Source organism: Episyrphus balteatus, chromosome X (genome assembly GCF_945859705.1).
Source record: "Episyrphus balteatus chromosome X, idEpiBalt1.1, whole genome shotgun sequence".
Lineage (NCBI taxonomy): Eukaryota > Metazoa > Arthropoda > Insecta > Diptera > Syrphidae > Episyrphus > Episyrphus balteatus.
This window is the reverse complement of record NC_079138.1, coordinates 1,885,039-1,905,604: the sequence shown is the minus strand read 5'-3', so window position 1 is coordinate 1,905,604 and position 20,566 is coordinate 1,885,039. Positions and strand designations below refer to the sequence as shown.

Genomic DNA, 20,566 nt, shown 5'->3' with positions numbered 1-20,566 from the left:
AGATCTGAACTGCTTAATACATCGAAATCATTTTCTTCGAAGTACATACTTTTCAGCTTTTAAATTGATAGGTATTAGTCTTTCATATTTAAATACAAATAAGTTTATACTTACAATTTCATACTTTGATCTCTCGGAAAAAATAACATTGTTTATAAGCATAGACCAATCGCTTTTCTCTGACTATTTTTGGAAAATTGGTTTTATCACCGCCTTGAGTAGGTACTCTAAGTTCAGCTTACAAGAGCCTTTTTTCGCGAAATAACTTTCATTTTAATTTTCCTGTAGCTCGAGCTGGTTTTTAAGACCCACCGAAGTTTTGAACCGCGATGTCCATTAAGGAACAGCACCGTCTTCCACTGGGATTGTCTTTTTTGGCATCCCTGAGTTTTTATTTGTCGCAGTTTATTGAGATCTATTCAATCTTTTAGAAATATCATGTGTACTACACATCAATCTATAAGAACAAATTCAATAGTTTTTACCATTTTTATTAGTCAAATAATAGTTCTGAGTGAAAAAGGTTGTTTTCTTTTTTTCATGTTATGCGTTAATCATTTGGAATCAGATGAAGGTCGACGGAATTCGAAGTTTTGCTCTTTTTTTTTTTGTTTTAGGTACATATATTTTACCCACAAAACAACAAGATGTTACTACATTTTGTAGTAACTAACTTCTGCTATTCTTAGTTATGAATTAACATTGTGTGAGCTTTATATAAAGAAGGAAGGATTAAAAAAGAGATTTCATTACAATAATATATTTTATTTAAAATTATATAATATTAATGTTTTTTTTTTTTTACTTTTTATTTATAGTTTAAAACCAAGCCAAGGAAAGGTTGCAATGGATGAAGAGGAAGATGTTGGAAGAGAGATGTAAGTAGAAACTATAATATATAATTAGTTATTTGATTAGATTAAGGAATTATGTTAGGAATGGATTTCACGATTGATTTTGTAATAGTTTTTTTCTATTCTGAGTCTTTAGGGGAGTAAGATAAAATTTAATTTAACTTTTTTGACAGTTTTTTTTTTTTTTGTTTAATGAAATCCAGCGTCATTGTACCTAAAATTATAAAAATACAAATCAGTGGATTGATTTGTTTCATTAAACCCACTTTTCTCAGAACGAAATTATTGGGGCTAGTTAATATAGAATAATATTTTCATTAAAAATTAAATTTTTTGTAATCTAAAAATATTTTGCATTACATATGTTTTAAAGTTATAGCTAATAAAAGGCTATTGCTATTTTTTTTTTTGTATTTGTAATTGAAAAGCAAATGCATTTTTGAAAAAAAAAAAAAAAAAATGATTTTTACAACACTGGATGTAAAAGCTACGCTTAGTAATTTTGTTCAAACTACTTTTTTGACCTCAAAATTTAATTTTTTGTAAACTTATTCAAGTCTTATACAATTTTTTTTTTTTTTGTAATAAAAACATGATCATTTTTTATACTTTCAGGTTAGTGATCGCAGAACTAGATGCTATTCTAGATTCCTACTCTTCGCCAAGGTAAGACTTGATTTATTATTATACATTTAAAACAACAATAATACCAAGTCTTTCAATTGCACTATTTACAATAGTTCTCAAATTCCAAGGTTTTTCAAACCGGTTTCAGTTCATTAAATTTTTTGATATTTTTTCAAATATCGTATTGACAAATGACATACGTATTAATGTCCTAAACGGTTTATTTAGCTATACGCATAAAACGGATATTTTCGAAGGTATGTTTTTTGATAAAAATATGTTCTGAACGATCATTCGGAGGAGTCAAAGTGCCGAAACAAATTTTGTTGAGAATTTTATGACACAAGTTTTGCTTTGATATAATTTTCGATTCATAGTTTTTTATCGTTTGAAAGCTATATTTATTTACTATTTATTTTATTGCCTTAAAGCTTCATTTTTGACAAAGTTTAAAGTTACTTTTTTAACAAACACATAAGACTGCAAATGTATTATCTAATAAAAACTTCCTAAGTGAAGTTGAGAACATTTTTACAACAACTCTTAGAATTATAAATTATAGAAAAATAGAAAATAATTATAGAAAAATTTCAAATTTTCGTAATAATTACAGTTCCTTTATTTAATTTTTTTTTTCAGCGTTCCAATGCAACCAAGTACATCAGGAGGGAAACAGGCTGAATCAAAGTTGGGAGGAAGGTAAGAGAACAGTTTTTTTTTTTTGTTTTGTTTTAAATATTAACACCAAAGGTGATTGAACTTAGAATTTGTCTTCTTTCGCGGTTTTGCTAGAATAATATATATTTCCCTTTTCAAAGTTTCAAATATGTTCAAACAAAAAAGAAAATGTTTCGCCTCTACAAACATTTGTACCTGCATATTAAATTTTTCTTACATTTTTGTATGTAATAAGAAACAAGATTCGACAAAATGCTATAGCGTTTACGTTATCTTTTCGATTAAGGAATTGTTTTTTTTTTTTTATTAACCGGGAATGTTTGTTTTGGCAAAAATTTAGATTCAAATTTAATTTTTTTGGTGAATTTTATCACCCCTAGATTTTGATACCATAAAGCGATTGCCGTTGGTAAAGAAAGTCCAAAATTTTTTAAATTAATTTTTTTGGTGTTCTGCGTTTCTTAGAAATAACTTTTTACACTTTTACATAACAAACACCGGTACTTTTGAAATTTAACTTTCAATAACTTTTTTGAACATGTTTTTGGAAGTAAATCAATTTTTCTTCCTAAATTACTTAATTTTTTTTTTTTTTCATTTAAATGTTACAATTTTTCTAACTTAAAACAATTGATCACCACAGTGAAATGCGTGGATTTGATGATTCGGTTTCCTCTTCCAATTGAAACCAAATATAATCTATACACGTGGGATGGAAAAATTACTGCTCACAACTCACTCCTTGACACAGGTAAAAAACTGCTTAGAAAAAATATTATATTTAAAATTAAAAAAAATACTAAATATATTAAAAATAATAATACAGAAATTGTAAGCAGTTCTTTTACCATCTTCTAAAGTGATTATGAAGATGGTCTAATAAGAAGCATCGATGACCAGCATGCTAATATTTTTTATCATCTCAAACCAACCATGGAATCCTTCGAAGAGGACATATTTAGTATTAACCAACTATGTTAAGATGTATAGGTTTATTACATTTTGTTTGTTGTTGCTACTAACACCTTTTTTTGCATTGCATTGCTTTACATTTATTTTTATAATATTGCAGAGCTTAGGAAAGAATACAAAGTAATTAATTTTTTTTTTTTTAATAAAGGGGTAAAATAAATTAACAAACTCTCCACAAATTTTATTAAAATCTACTTTGCTAAAGCTATCGAAAAAAAATTAAGAAGTGAATTTAATTTAGAATTATGGAGCTAGAATCCTAAAACCTTAGTTTAGTTGTCATAAAATTCTTGACTCACTCTATTCATTTATAGTTAAACCCTTTTTAAAGCTTCATGTGATTTTTTTTACAACATTCTTAAAATGATCCTACAAAACCCGTATTCGAACTATATTAATATTCTTTTGACATTTTTATCGACATTTTACAACATATTGCGCATAGCATCAGAGTTGACCAATCCGAAAGAGGAGATCTTCATCTCGATATACATTCACCGTTTGATATATAACCATCATTATCAATTATGTTTTTTTTTTTATTATTATTTTTGTTGAATGTTTTTTTTTTTATTTATAAACTAGAGATTCCCTCGCCCGCTCGAAAAATTTTTGAATTTTCTTTTTTCATAACTAAACCTTCCTTTTTTTTTAATTTGCATTAAGTTTCTTATGAAATTAAATTAAAAATATTTTTTTTGTGAATTATTTCATAAAAATCTTTTATATTCTTAGAAACTTTATTGTGCGATTCAGTAATTTTGTTTGATTTAGTTTTGAATTATTGCATCGTTGCTTTGGTGGCATTTTATTACTTCTTTGTTCTAAGATTTTTCGGGGTCTTTGTTTGTTTTTGAAATTACACTTCTTTTGCGGCTTTTGGGTATGAAAATTTTACTTTTTGAAAAGAAATGCCAAACTGATTAGCTTGTAGCCCCATCTTGTGCTCATATTTGCAAAAAAGTTGTGTTATGGTATAAACATACTGAGTGAATTTCTGTATGTAAGAAGTATAACTTAAAAATCGGTCTGCTGTTGACTTGCAGTCGCTATACTTTTTCCTTAAATGAATTCCAATGAAAAAAAAAGTATCGACGATTCGAGAAATTAATCTTAATAAATATCCTATCACGTGTAAGTCTGGCACGTGTGTAAACAATTGACCATTTCTTATTAAGACTGATCACTCAATAAGTAAATTCGCCAAATGCGGTATTGATACATTTTTCGATTTTCATAAGATTTACAGCAATGGTATTCAATGCTCCTGAAACTTCAACAGCATCATGGGCAGCAGAGCTTCAAATGGGTTCAATAGATCCTAATACTATTTATGTTTATTTCTACGCTTTGATCTAAAATTACATCTATACCTACGTCTTCATTAATTAAACTTATGTAGGATCCAGTGTTTTTCTTAAACCTAGGTCAATTATTGGTTACCGTTCTTAATACATTTATTGTATTTTTTTGTTATTATTATTTTTACTATTATACATTTATTTTTTTTATATCTCACTCACAACTCGATTTTCTTCATAGTATTTGTAAATCAATCAGATTTACATCGAAATTCAATTTAAGTTTTCAATTTCTTCGAGAATTTGGTCAAATAATTTAGGACTATGTTGATAGAAAAAGCTAATGAATGTTACTGATCGAGGTTTTCAATCACTTCACTCAGATCATTGTTTGATAATTTAACATTTTGTATACTTGACTACAATCTTTTTCAGAATAAAAATCAACTATTTTATAATCAGGGATTTTCTTAAATGGATAGATTGTTGAAACCTTTTGTTGTTTCACTTACATTTCCCTGTTCCTTTATTTGTCATAAAAGCTGCGATAACCTTTTGGAACTAATTGTTTCAAAATTTTTATCTCCTTATATTGCTTTGATGGTTAAGCTATAGAGTTTTCTAATAAAGATCTTATACTAATTTTCAAAGGATTTACATTCGCTTCTCTCTGCGGTGATATTATGCCATGGTCACCTGCAATTCTTTAATCATTATTTCTTTCTCCTTTTTTCTGCAAAACGGACTGATAGTATCTAACTGTTGTTAGTTCAATTTTTTCACTCAAAGTCCAAATCTTCTAAAAATATTTTTTTCCATGGGTCGTTTCAATTCCGACAAATACTAAGAATTTGTCATTGCACTGATACACTCTTTTTGGTGAAAGATGTTTAATAGCGATTATCATGCATTTTTTAGTTTGGTTAAAATTGACAGACATAATGCTGATTCCTGATCTTCTGCAATGCAGGATTAAATTTGACTATATCACCCGACTTCAATAAATTATTTTGTTGTTTTGGTCGATTGTTGGTGTTTTTATTTCTTGTTTAAGTTCATTCATTTTATAGCTTATTCATACATTCAACTCGTTAGCGCTTTTCATTTAAAACTATTCATAGGTTGTTTTTATGTATTCTTGAATAAGCTATGAAAGCTAAAATGAGTTAAATTCAGAGATAAGGCGATCATTTTGGTCATGTGGGTATTATAGTCCAGCACATTTATAATTCGGCCTAGCATTTGTACCAGCCCCATTTTTTTTTTTTAAGAGGATTTCCTTGTCTGACACCCTTTGATACTTTGAATTCAGGACCAAAACAATCAGTTTTTATACATGAGCTGTGTTCCTGTCGTATATGTTTTTTAAGATCCTTACAATTTTTCCGTTTATGCCCTGCTTAAGTATAGCTTTCCAAATGAAATTCTGTTCGAAATTAAGAATAGACTTCATTCGCTGGGATAAACATTTTGTGAAAACTTTGAAGATTGATCATATTATACTAATTAGTAGTTATTTATATCGTCTTTATTACCCTTTTTATGTATGAGGATCATCTCGGATTTGGTCCATTTGTCTGCAACTTCCTGTGTGACCAAAACCTGATTGAAAATTGCATTCAACCAGTTGGCCAATGAAACTTTTAAATTAAAAGATATTAATTTAAATAAATAATAATATCTTATTTAGAATTTTCCTACTTCCAAAATGTCTTGTTTTTACAAGTTTGCCATAGTTTATACGTAATTGTTCCCAAACTAGATAAGTTATTACAGTTTGATTATACGAACAAATCCAGTAATTATTCCTTTATAAAATCCACTCATTCTATTATTCCTTTTTCTTTTCTGTACTTTACTGCACTCATTAGCTTTGTTTGAACAACTTCAAAAGGTTGTTGCAACCTGCAGCTACCGATGAAATGAACATTGTTGAGAAATTCTCTTCGAACACATTTGGATGTTTTAGAAGTTGAAATTTTGTTTGATCATAAAGAGCAATCTGTCCTATTGAATTCATTGCACCTCTTATTGCGGATATTCCAGCTCCAGCGAACATCTTGGTAATACCTACTTCGCGGTATATTCGTTCAAGTCCATTATTCGTTATCTTCTTTTATCAAGTGGCAGTGTGTTCGTATGTGAACCTTTGCTATTGGAGTCACAAAAAATTCACCTACAGCACTGCAAGAACTTTTCTCTCCATCGAGTTCAACAAAACACGTCTTCTTGCCTCTTCGTACAATTCGAATCTAAAGGTGCAATTAACCATGGATAGAGACATGGATTTAAAAATACATTTCAATACCTTTTTTATAAAAATAATAATATCTTATGACTTCTCTCGCCTTCCATGTTTTCGCTTGGATATTGAGTTTTATAAAATCCAAAGGATGAGTTATTAGTAAAGCTGTAGCACTTGAAAATCCACCAAAAAACATTCGAGATATTCGTTTTCTTTCTCATCATCATTCGCTCACTGGAAGGAATGTCGCAGCTGAACTTTTCTAAAATTACGATAAAATATTAAAGAACAGTTCTTGATATCGCTTTTTTAATCAATTGATCATTTTCCTGATCGCTATAACCGACCCCTAACTTAATAGCAAGTTATTGAAATGTTTGATTTTTTCATATAGCAATACATCATTCGGTTACGGGGGATAGTTTTTATTGGTTTAAAAAAACTCTTATTTAACTAAAAAAATCAAATTTACAAAAAAATTGTTTTTTTTAATAAGAAGTTAGTATAAGAAAAGAAAAAAAATATGCTCTATGGAGCTGCCTTATGAATGGTATTCTGTTGTGGTAAAACTGAATTATGAGTTTTAGCAAAAAGCCTTTCCGTCTTTTTATTTTCTTAATAATTTAAAATCAACAACTAAAAACATTACACATAAATGTGTGTAAATGTTAAACTGGTGGTAGGTTATTAATTTATGAAGTGGATTCAACACTCCGTCCAGTTTTTTGGAGAGCCTGTTCACACGTTAAACGATTAGCAAGATTAAGTCTTGTTCAATGAATGATCTGGGAATATTGCCTTCATGGTTAAAATGTTTATTATAGAAATGTTTTTGAAATATTATTTGATCGAGGATTTCAATGTCATCAACCAAGATCATTGTTTGATAACTTTTTATCATTTGTATAATTGACTGCAAGCTTTTTGAGAATCAAACAACATCGCCTGGAACGTACATTTCGTTCGACTATTTTTGATTTCAAATGGTAAATTGGAACAAAAAATTCGGCGCCTTTTTCCTTTTCATTTTTCATCATTTGCAACTTTTACCAGAGCATGACTTTGTTTCAATCGTAAATCTCTAATAACATTATTGAAAGCAGTTTATTTTTTTTTTTCTTCCATTGTCTTCATTATGGTTGTCTTCAATAATAATAATTTCATTATCAATAAAATAAATTAAAGTGGTTTATACGAAATATCCTTTAAGCTTTAAATATAGTAAATTATTTATACAATTCATCAATAAATGAAAGGGAGAAAAAAAAATAATTATTATGGAATTAATAAATGTATGATATTTCTAGCGAGGGCTTTTGCTTTCATTGTCTTTCTTAAAATTTTGTTTTGTTTTGTTTTGTTTTTTTTTTTTTTGTTCCCCAAAAATCCGCTGTGGAATATTTGTTTAAATGGCTTGGCACCAAAGATATGTACGTTTCCATTGCCTCCGCTAAGCTTTTGATTTCCAAAGCTTTAGAAATTTTAAAGATTTTGACCTGAATGAGCAGGGACAAGTTTTACGACTCCAAAAGCTCTCCCATTACACAGATGCTTGTCCTGTATTTCATTGCACAGTTCGAAATTTAAGCAGAGGCAGCTCTCACTCACTCATCCTTTCAGCCCTCTAAATTAAGGCATTTAATATCTGTAACCTGCGAATCTCCCGCTTTGATGATCGGTCTGATAGATTTATAAAAAATAATTTTTGAGAAGTTTCTGAAAAACAGATTGATATTATCTTATTGTTGTTTATTCAATTTGTGCCAGAACACAATTTCATCTGCCTTATATTCAAAGTCCAAACCTCCTGAAAATATTTTTTTTTTTTATACTTTGGCCAAAATGAATGCATGGGTGGTGTTGAAATTTATTTTTTTACACATATCTTTTTGCATGGGCCTTTCTTTGAATAGCGCCCAGTCGACATTGTTTAAATTCCAGCTCTTCAAATCCAGCTCAATACCGATATTCGGATAGCCCTCACCTCACTCACCCTCTCATCATCTCTCAATCATCAATGTTACTTTGTCCGTTTGGGCTTTCAAAAGTACTTTTTGTCTACTGTATTTTTCCTTTCACTTAAAAGCTACTGTCGAAGTGAGTAAATGTCGACTGTAGGAGTCTAGTTATTGTATTATTGATCATTTTTGCTTAATGCATAATTGAATTTCCTTCTTTCGATTCTTGATGTTTGCTGCTTTTTTTTTTTTTTGGAAAAGGTCAGGTTCTAGACTTTTTTAGGATCAATTTATTTGTATTACAATAAGTTCCCCGAGCTTAAATAAAGCCCGGCTATTTTTTTTAGTTTTTTTTTCCGTTCACTATGAAATACCTATGCTACGAATAGTTGATTGATATTATCTTTCTGCTTTTCATTTAATTAGTTCTGGCAAAATTTCTGCCTGGCTTCAAAAATTTTTTTTTTTTTTTCTTATAAACGTTGGCCATGGATCGTGTTGTCTCCTTTTTTTGGCAATACAATCAATTTGCTAATTCTATCACATATGTACCTTTTATGGTCACCTGAAATTAATTTCTTTTACACTTATTTTTTTTTTTGTTTTTTTTTCACTTTACACCTTTTTTTTCACTTTACACCTTTTTTTTTCACTTTACACCATTTTTTCACTTCAAATCCAGCTCAATACCGATTTTCGGATAGCCCTCACCTCACCTCACTCACCCTCTCATCACATCAATCATCAATGTCACTTTGTCCGTTTGGGCTTTCAAAACTACTTTTTGTCTACTGTATTTTTCCTTTCACTTGAAAGCTACTGTAGAAGTGAGTAAATGTCGGCTGTTATTGTATTATTCATCATTTTTGCTCAATGCATAGTTGAATTTCCTTCTTTCGATTCTTGATGTTTGCTGCTTTTTTTTTGGAAAAGGTCAGGTTCTAGACTTTTTTAGGATCAATTTATTTGTATTACAATAAGTTCCCCGAGCTTAAATAAAGCCCGGTTATTGTTTTAATTTTTTTTTCTGTTCACTATGAAATACCTATGCTACGAATAGTTGATTGATATTATCTTTCTGTTTTTCATTTAATTAGTTCTGGCAAAATTTCTGCCTGGCTTCCAAAAATATTTTTTTTTTTTCTTATACACGTTGGCCATGGATCGTGTTGTCTCCTTTTTTTGGCAATACAGTCAATTTGCTAATTCTATCACATATGTACCTTTTATGGTCACCTGAAATTAATTTCTTTTACACTTATTTTTTTTTTGTTTTTTTTCACTTTACACCTTTTTTTTCACTTTACACCTTTTTTTTCACTTTACACCATTTTTTCACTTCAAATCTAGCTCAATACCGATTTTCAGATAGCCCTCACCTCACTCACCCACTCATCATATCAATCACCAATGTCACTTTGTCCGTTTGGGCTTTCAAAACTACTTTTTGTCTACTGTATTTTTCCTTTCACTTGAAAGCTACTGTCGAAGTGAGTAAATGTCGACTGTAGGAGTCTAGTTATTGTATTATTGATCATTTTTGCTTAATGCATAATTGAATTTCCTTCTTTCGATTCTTGATGTTTGCTGCTTTTTTTTTGGAAAAGGTCAGATTCTAGACTTTTATTTTGGGATCAATTTATTTTTATTAGTATGATTTTCCCGAGTTAGCTCAGTTATTTTTTTTTTATTTTTCGTTCACTATGGAAGCTTCTGTAGAAGTGAGTAAATGTCGACTGTAGAAGTTTAGTTATTGCATTATTGATATGCATAGTTGAATTTCCTTTTTTTCGATTTTCGATGTGTTTGCTGCTTTTTTTTTTTTTGGAAAAGGTCAGGTTCTAGACTTTTTTAGGATCAATTTATTTGTATTACAATAAGCTCCCCGAGCTTAAATAAAGCCCGGTTGTTTTTTTAATTTTTTTTCTGTTCACTATGAAAGCTATTGCAGAAATGAGTAGTTGCTGACAGTAGGAATCTAGTTATTGTATTATTGATCATTTTTGCAAAATACCTTCTCGGTGTTTGCTGCTGTTTTTTTTTAAAGGTCAGGCTCTAGGCTTTTTTTTTAATCAAATTATTCTTGCTACTTACATATCTGGTTTTACATCGTTTTCCTGCATCGTTCTCTAGTAAATTGTTACGGGTATCGGGTTTCCATTTAAGTAAATTAAATAAGGTGCAAGATACCTATGCTACAAATAGTTCGGCAAAATTGATTGATATTATCTTTCTGCTTTTCATTTAATTAGTTCTGGCAAAATTTCTGTCTGGCTTTCAAAGTCCAAACGTCCTAAAAATATATTTTTTTATACGTTGGCCATGGATCGTGTTGCCCCCTTTTTTGGCAATACTATCAATTTGCTAATTCCTTCCACATACCTATTATGGTAACCTGAAATTTATTTTTTTTACACTTATTTATTTGCACTTTACACTTATTTTTTTAACTTACCTTTTATCATCTTTTTGCATTTGTCCGTTTGGGCTTTCAAAACTATTTTTCCTTTCACTTGAATGAAAGCTACTGTCGAAGTGAGTAAATGTCGACTGTAGGAGTTTTTTTTTGGAAAAGGTCAGATTCTAGACTTTTATTTTGGGATCAATTTATTTTTATTAGTATGATTTTTCCGAGGTTAAAGCTCAGTTATTTTTTTATTTTTCGTTCACTATGGAAGCTTTTGTAGAAGTAAGTAAATGTCGACTGTAGGAGTTTAGTTATTGCATTATTGATATGCACAGTTGAATTTCCTTTTTTTTTGGATTTTTGATGTGTTTGCTGCGTTTTTTTTTGGAAAAGATCAGGTTCTAGACTTTTTTAGGATCAATTTATTTGTATTACAATAAGTTCCCCGAGCTTAAATAAAGCCCGGTTATTTTTTTAATTTTTTTTTCTGTTCACTATGAAAGCTATTGCAGAAATGAGTAGTTGCTGACAGTAGGAATCTAGTTATTGTATTATTGATCATTTTTGCAAAATACCTTCTCGGTGTTTGCTGCTGTTTTTTTTTAAAGGTCAGGCTCTAGGCTTTTTTTTTAATCAAATTATTCTTGCTACTTACATATCTGGTTTTACATCGTTTTCCTGCATCGTTCTCTAGTAAATTGTTACGGGTATCGGGTTTCCATTTAAGTAAATTAAATAAGGTGCAAGATACCTATGCTACAAATAGTTCGGCAAAATTGATTGATATTATCTTTCTGCTTTTCATTTAATTAGTTCTGGCAAAATTTCTGTCTGGCTTTCAAAGTCCAAACGTCCTAAAAATATATTTTTTTATACGTTGGCCATGGATCGTGTTGCCCCCTTTTTTGGCAATACTATCAATTTGCTAATTCCTTCCACATACCTATTATGGTAACCTGAAATTTATTTTTTTTACACTTATTTATTTACACTTTACACTTATTTTTTTAACTTACCTTTTATCATCTTTTTGCATTTGTCCGTTTGAACTTTTAAAAGTACTTTTTGTCTACTGTATTTTTCCTTTCACTTGAAAGCTACTGTAGAAGTGAGTAAATGCCGACTGTATTGTATTATTGATCATTTTTGCTTATGCATAGTTGAATTTCCTTTTTTTCGATTTTCGATAAATTGATCCTAAAAAAGTCTAGAACCTGACCTTTTCCAAAAAAAAAACGCAGCAAACAAGACTTTTTTAGGATCAATTTATTTGTATTACAATAAGTTCCCTGAGTTTAAATAAAGCCCGGCTATTTTTTTATTTTTTTTTTTTTTCGTTCACTATGAAATACCTATGCTACGAATAGTTGATTGATATTATCTTTCTGCTTTTCATTTAATTATTTCTGGCAAAATTTCTGCCTGGCTTATACGTTGGCCATGGATCGTGTTGTCTCCTTTTTTTGGCAATACTATCAATTTGCTAATGGTCACCTGAAATGTATTTCTTTTACACTTATTTTTTTTTTGCCCTTTACACCTTTTTCACTTATCTCTTTACACTAATCTGTAACGTAAACTTGAATAATTTTATCTTATAAAGCTCACCCAGAAAATCTTCGGGAGAGTCTTTTGATTCTTTTTTTTTGTTAATTTAATCGTGAAAAATTCATTTTCTCGGATGTTTCTCCTTTTGTGTACAATTTGTAATTTGTTTGTGTTAATGTTCTTTTGCTGTATTCACAAAATAAAACAATTCTTCAGCGTATTATTGTGCATAAGTATTTTCTTTTTTTCGGGTTTTTCTTTGCTTTAGTAATCTTACCTTTGTTTGGATTTTTAAACTGTTTTTTTTTTTTTTTTTTTTATTTAGTGTTTTTTTTTTTAATACTGAATTCGATGCTCCAAACGTGCCTTCTTCATGTTGTCTATGCCAGCATTAAGTAGCTGACACGTGGGCTTCACAACACCCCCCGGTACTCATAGTTAATTGGAACCTATATTCCACTTTCTATTTTTACCTGAGCTTCAACTGGCTTTTCCCAGACTTCTTTTTTTATACCAAGCATTTTTTTTTTTTTTCGGTTTGTTGCAGCAGCAGAAGCCCTTGGTACCGGTATACCATTTTTTCGATACTCGGTGTTTGCTGTTTTTTATTGTCATGTTCTAGACTTTTTCTTGGTACAATTTATTTTCTTCATTACAATGAGTTTCCCGAGCTTAATTAAAGCTCGGTTATATTTTTTATTTTATTTCTCGTTCACTATGAAAACAACTGTAGAACTGAGTAAATGTCGCCAGTAAGAATCTAGTTATTGTATTATTGATCATTTTTGCAAAATACATGCTTGAATTTCTTTTTTGTTGATTATCGGTGTTGCTTTTTTTGGAAAAGATCAGGCTCTAGGCATTTTTTTTTTTTATTAATTTATTTTCTTTATTACAATGATTTTCCCGAGCTTAAACATAGCTCGGTTATTATTTTCTTTATTTTTCCTTCATTATGTCCTTTATTTATGCCAAAACCGAAATCACAAATGTTTCATTTAAATCAAAAACCTCGAATATTGTGTGACAATAATCACATTAATAGTAAAAAAGAAAAATTGGACACAAAAAAGAATAAATAAATAAATTCTTACTGTGGGAAGGACTATGCGATTCTGTTATTTATGGTGACAGTCACAAAACTCCTTCAGTAAAGATCGATTATCCTCGAAATCAGCTAGTGGTAGTTATAGTTACTCTCACCACTCCCTTTACCCGCGATATTTCATTGCCTGTTCTTGATTTCGACATGGAATCAGAAGAAACATCATTGAGGGAGCACCATAGCTTCCATCAGAAATCACTGCCATTGAAACAAATTGACCTGACACCAGTCATATTTTATATATTTATTTGAATAGATTGATACAATAAGATACAATATCTTTTAAAATAGTATAAACTTAATTTGCTTGATGTGATCACAAGTCGCCTTTTTCAAAAGGCAATTCCACACATTTTGGATGGAAAAATGACAGCATCAACTCGCTTTTGGACAATCTCAACGAAAAGTCCCTCCAAAAAGGATTTTTTTTAAAAGTCTATGAGGTACGAAAAACTCTTCCTCAACAATTCTGCTTTTTTATTGAGAGTGCAAGTGCAACTAAGTTTAAATGAAGGGGATGTTGCTTAATTTATCATATCCTCATCCAAAAGTTTCGAAGCTTCTAGGTACCTTTGCTGGTCATGATGTCTAGGCTGGTTTATCATCTTCCTATTTATTGGGTTCGTGTGAGTGATTGGATGAGATATCTATTGAATTTTAGTATTATTTTTTTTTTTTTTGTGTTTTTGTGTTTTTTTTTTTTTTGTGTTTTTTTGTTTTTTTTTTGTGTTTTTTTGTTTTTTTTTTTTTTTTTTTTTTTTGTTTTTTTTGTGTTTTTTTTTTTTTTTGTTTTTTTTTGTTTTTTTTTTGTTTTTTTTTTGTTTTTTTTTTTGTTTTTTTTTTTTTTTTTGTTTTTTGTTTTTTTTTTTTTTGTTTTTTTTTTTTTTTTTTTTTTTTTTGTAATATGTAATTGGCTTTCTAAATAATAATGGATCAAGTTCACTTGACTCTACTCACCAGGGAAATATTTTTCTTTCCATTTTTCTCAAAATGAGATACTATGGATTTGATACACTACACTTGATTGTTATTTGGTTTGGTTCCACTTCCAGAAACAATGCAAATTCCTGCTTCTTTCAATTATTCGAATGCATTTAAAGTATCGTCAAATTCTTCTTTTTCGTAGTCTCAAAAGCCTTTGGTTGGAATCTCTATATGTTGGGGAATGCATACTCTGCACTACATTGCAACTGAAACCTTCAAAGCTATTGAATGTACGTAGTTGATGATAAATTTTATTAATATTTTTGTTTTTTTTTCGATTCCGTGTCTTAAGTCTTGGAATAACCTACCACATCAATTTATTTGTCTCAATTTTTGGTTAACAATCGGATGCGACCAAAGCCATAATTTGTTTCGGATCTTGGACATGTTTGTTTTTTATAAATGCATCATGACACTGCATGACACTTCAGACGACATTAGAACGCAATAGATTCCTTGTTCTCCATATAAATTTCATGAAATCTCTATGCGTTATTCAGCTACCTCGGATAGTGGTTGTGACAATATCGTTTGCCGTTATTTTCGGTAGTCGATTTTGGTGTTTGAGGAAGTTTTGAGGAAAAATCAAAATCCGTATCAAAAACCGAAATTACTTTATCACTACTAATCAAAATCAAATTAAAAACGCCAACTTAAAATCCCAGTCACTGGAACGAGCAATTGATTTATAGAATATACGAGCACAAAATTACAGCTTTGACTCTGTAAGCCAGTTTAAAGTTTATGATTGGCGAAATGCAATCTGCCGATGATTAATAATAAGATAAATTACTGTAGGCCGTTAATCACTGGGCTTCTTTTATTGCTGTTTGTAGTTGAGGAATTTTTATTTCCGAAGTGTCCTTGGAGTCCAAAAAAATTTCAAGCATTTTTTGTGCTTTTCGAACATGTTCTTTAGCAGATCTTAAAAGACGATTATTCTCTTATACTATTGGCTTATTACGTGCCACTCATTTGTTCATACCATGCTAACTTAATAAAATTATACTTTTTTCTTTCTGTTGTACTATAAAAAACAGTGGGGTACTCAAATTCTGAATTATTGAACTCATAATTTGTCAATTTTAAACATTAATTTTTCTGCTTTGATTTTAAACTACCTAATGGTAAACGAAGTTTCGACGAACTTATGAAAAATGGTGCCTGGTGTTGACGTTAGAGTTCTTTATAATTCTTTTAAGGATGATGTTAAAAAAGTGGCAGCGCTTCGCCTTGTCTAAAAACTTTTGTGGTATGAGATTTTTGATTTTTTAATTTTCAGATAACTTTTGCTTATCAAGTTTAATTATTTGTTTTTAATTTTATCCATAATTCTGGTTTTCACGCTCATTTACTAAATTTGTCATACGTAAAAATGAAAAAATGTATGCAAATTGCTTGTGTTTGTTCACTTCATTGGTAGATTTTTGCTATAAAAATATTATTTAATATTTAATATTTTTGTAATTTTTTAAAGTAACGCAATGCGTTTTCAGCTTTTTTTTTATTCAACTGATAGGAGTTTTCTTTCTGGTTAATCTAGTACAGAAAATTTTGAAATTTTTTTTAGTAATTTTTTAAGTAGCGCAATGCGTTTTCAGCTTTTTTTTTATTCAACTGATAGGAGTTTTCTTTCTGGTTAATCTAGTAAAGAAAATTTTGAAAAAATTTTAAGTAATTTTTTAAGTAGCGCAATGCGTTTTCAGCTTTTTTTTTATTCAACTGATAGGAGTTTTCTTTCTGGTTAATCTAGTAAAGAAAATTTTGAAAATTCACAAAAGCTACGTATTTTAAGTTAATTTTGTTCCCATTTAACTGGGTTATTTTCAGAAATAATTTATTAATGAGGATTATTTACTGTCCACAACTTTCTTGATGGCAATGAAGCACTTCGTCTTCCTTTAATTCGGCACTTTATCTTGATGTCCCAAGTATCGGAATAGAGCACAAAATGTTAATTTCGTTTTTTCATCTTCAAATTGTTGGTTTTGTTATTTTTCTGATGAAATTATGTGAATTTTTCGTGATGGACTCTTAAGCGTTTGCAGAGAGAACGATTTTTTTTTTAATTTCCCGTATCATCTCGAAAATAAAAACGTCAGCCATCTTTTTGTCCGAAAATTTGTTTTCTGTATCAATTTTTTGAAAATGGCAGTTTTTGAGAACACGCTTGAAAAACTAGAATATCATTTGGTTGACGATTCTTATTTTGACAAGACACACTTGTTTCTATAGTTTTGTAGGGTCTTCTTCAAACGATGTTTTCTGTACATCATGCTTCAGTTCTTTTCATTAGAATGTTTAATAGTTTCAATTTAGCCTTTTTTCATAAATTGGAAAACTATGATTTTCGGGTTAAATAAGCCCAATATAAAGCTCAAAATTAAAGTTGCCAGACATTGGAATTCACTATTAAAACGCATGTAGTTCAAAAAAAAAAAACTACTGCTCTTAGCGATCAAATCCATACGGTGACCCGCACATAGGATTATGATAATATTTTCTGATTTAGCGGTGTTTCAGGAGCAGAGTTTTTAACAAAACGATGTTTCATTCGTCTACTTTCAGATTCGATATATCATCGTCTTTATCTAGTATGATTTCTTGATAAGATTCTGTTTAGATTTCAATTAAGTGCTCATCACATTCAAGAACATCGGTTTTTGATAGTGTTGTTATTTTCGTTCCTTTCTTCTATCTTCCAGAATTTATTTTGCTTCATTTGCGTTTCTTGTGTAGATAGCCAGAAAATATCACCTTGTGATTCAAACCAGGACGAGTTTAATCAATTTACAGAATTCGTTTAGCTCTGTCAGTCCTTGTTCAGTTTTCGTTAGAATTAGTAAAAATGGAGATATTAAATAATTTTCGACATTTTTTTTTTGTCGCATTTGTCGGTATAGCCCAATAAGGGAATGTTGTTAGATTGGGATATACAATTTGTCCCCATGTTCAGCTCACATTTTATGTCTATTATTTTACTTTTTAACTAGTTTTTGTCACTTATTTTTTTTTTCGTTTTCACTGATTTAATTTAAATTTTGTTTTTTTTTTTTACTTTAAATATAAATTTAGTTTCCAAAAGTTATTACATTTTTATATTAACAAATATATTTTTCCATGTATATAAGATTTGCTTCATTAAAATAATTTAAAATTATTTCTTAAAAACACGGGAGAATATGCACTGAATATATTCCACACCTTTCTTTGTATCACCTGTTTTAGAGACATCAAAAGGTCACTGGATTTCGGAATATGAAAGACGTTTTTAAGTAGCTTTTTTCGCAATGATTAAAGTGATTCTGCAATCGTTTCCAAATATTTTTTATATCCAAAAGTTCCGAAGCTTTGCTGGTCAGAATGTCTTGGCTGGTTTATCACCCTTCCTATCTATTGAATTTTAGTATTATTTTTTTTTGTTTTTTTTTTGTAATAGGCTTTCTAAATAATCACTTCACTCCACTCACCAGGAAAATATTTTTCTTTCCATTTTTCTCAAAATGAGTTACTATGGATTTGATACACTATACTTGATTGTTATTTTTTTTTTTTTACTTTAAATATAAATTTAGTTTACAAAAGTTACTACATTTTTATATTTCTATGTATATTATTATATTAACAAATATATTTTTCCATGTATATAAGATTTGCTTCATTAAAATAATATAAAATTATTTCTTAAAATACTAAACACGGGAGAATATGCACTGAATATATTCCACACCTTTCTTTTTATCACCTGTTTTAGAGACATCAAAAGGTCACTGGATTTTGGAATATGAAAGACGTTTTTAAGTAGCTTTTTTCGCAATGATTTCAGTGATTTTTTATATTTACTATCAAGTGTCAAGCTTCTCATGAAGTAAATCTTCCATAGAAGTCAGTTCTAATACGAAACAACAGAAGATAATTTAAGTGCTCTAAGCTTTATGTTTCTATGATTTTTGGTTAATATTGCTACTGTTTTTTTTTTTTTTTTTTATTTTTGAATGAATTAAAGTCTTTTTGAGATATAATCACTTCAACTTTCTATCAATTCAACTTATTAAGAGCGCCATTTTTTAATATAAAACTGCGCAGTCTTCCATTTAAACCACTGAAATTCTTAGATAAGCCAAATATAATTATTTTGGTTTTTAACATCGAAATTCATAGAAAAACCAACATTATGTTATGCGTTACACTATGTTACTTTCTGTCGCTAACCTAAACTTGATATTGATTTATTTGTTATTTATTGTTTCAAATAATCAATTCTATGTCATCACATAAAAATTTCTTCCCACGCTGTTAATTACATTGCACAAAGGTTACGATTGAGTCCCAAGATCCTCAATTTTGAAATCTGGTTTTATCATATTTATCAGAATAGTTTTCAAAGAAAAATAGGCAGCGCGACCTGTGTGTGGTTACCTTTATCCAGTGACTTTGAGACTGACTGACTTTGGTTGAGAATTATTGCCCGAGCATCATCCGATTCATATCAAAAGAAACACTCTGTACACCAGATTGTTACTTTCCTTTCGAAGCTTCTTCGTTACGTATGTTGTTTTCATCACTATCCTTTTTAATATTCGATACCGAAGAAATTGTTTTTGACTGGCTTTAGTAACTGGTAACTTGTTTTTCATCACTTTTGCATTCTGAATCGTATACCGAAGAGAATGTTTTTGACCCCTTTTAATTTTTTTTTTTATTATATTTTTTTTTTCACTTTCGAAAATTGTTTGTATTGAATCAATAGAAATAGGTTCCTCCGACCTGTGCCCGAGCACCCAATTCGGACGTATTCCGAAGTAAATGTTATTGACTGGCTTTAGTTACTGTGGACGTTTATTGATCCATTGCGTTCAGCTTCTTCGTTACCTATGTTGTTTTCATCACTATTATTTCTTAAGACTACCTTTCGTAGCTTTTAACTTTGATGTGGAAGTTTATTCGTAGATTGCTTTCAGCTTCCTCGTGACATATGTTATTTTCATCACTGTCATTTCTGTATTCCAAATCTTGAGTTACTCTTAACTTCTTCGATGTGAAAGTTTGTTGGTCCATTGCCTTCAGCTTCTTCGTTACGTATGTTGTTTTCATCAGCATCCTTTTTATATTCGATACCGAAGAAATTGTTTTTGACTGGCTTTAGTAACTGGTAACTTGTTTTTCATCACATTTGCATTCTGAATCGTATACCGAAGAGAATGTTTTTGACCCCTTTTAATTTTTTTTTTATTATAATTTTTGTTTTTTTTTCACTTTTGAACAATCAATAGAAATAAGTTCCTCCGACCTGTGCCCGAGCACCCAATTCGGATGTATTCCTAAGAAAATGTTTTTCACTAGCTTTAGTTACTGTGAACGTTTATTGATCCATTGCCTTCAGCTTCTTCGTTACGTATGTTGTTTTCATCACTTTCCTTTTCATATTCGATACCGAAGAAATTGTTTTTGACTGGCTTTAGTAACTGGTAACTTGTTTTTCATCACTTTTGCATTCTGAATCGTATACCGAAGAGAATGTTTTTGACCCCTTTTAATTTTTTTTTTATTATATTTTTTTTTTCACTTTCGAAAATTGTTTGTATTGAATCAATAGAAATAGGTTCCTCCGACCTGTGCCCGAGCACCGAATTCGGATGTATTCCGAAGAAAATGTTTTTAACTAGCTTTAGTTACTGTGGACGTTTATTGATCCATTGCCTTCAGCTTCTTCGTTACGTATGTTGTTTTCATCACTTTCCTTTTCATATTCGATACCGAAGAAATTGTTTTTGACTGGCTTTAGTAACTGGTAACTTGTTTTTCATCACTTTTGCATTCTGAATCGTATACCGAAGAGAATGTTTTTGACCCCTTTTAATTTTTTTTTTATTATATTTTTTTTTTC

The 20,566-nt window shown here is 29.7% G+C and overlaps 1 protein-coding gene across 3 annotated transcripts in view; it reads left to right on the top strand.

Annotated features, from left to right (window-relative positions):
• LOC129920666 (uncharacterized) overlaps positions 1 to 20,566 on the top strand; it is a 30,672-nt gene that overhangs the window by 849 nt on the left and 9,257 nt on the right. The window contains exons 2-6 of one of the 3 annotated variants that reach the window (XR_008773286.1): positions 819 to 878; positions 1,470 to 1,520; positions 2,121 to 2,180; positions 2,803 to 2,910; positions 2,999 to 3,267. Coding sequence is in view for 1 of the 3 variants with exons in the window: in XM_056002121.1 (XP_055858096.1) it covers positions 819 to 878; positions 1,470 to 1,520; positions 2,121 to 2,180 (171 nt within the window). In the remaining 2 variants the exon portion in view is untranslated. Of the gene's footprint in view, positions 1 to 818; positions 879 to 1,469; positions 1,521 to 2,120; positions 2,181 to 2,802; positions 2,911 to 2,985; positions 3,268 to 20,566 lie in introns of those variants that run through there. The other 2 variants (XR_008773285.1, XM_056002121.1) reach the window with 2 other exon arrangements.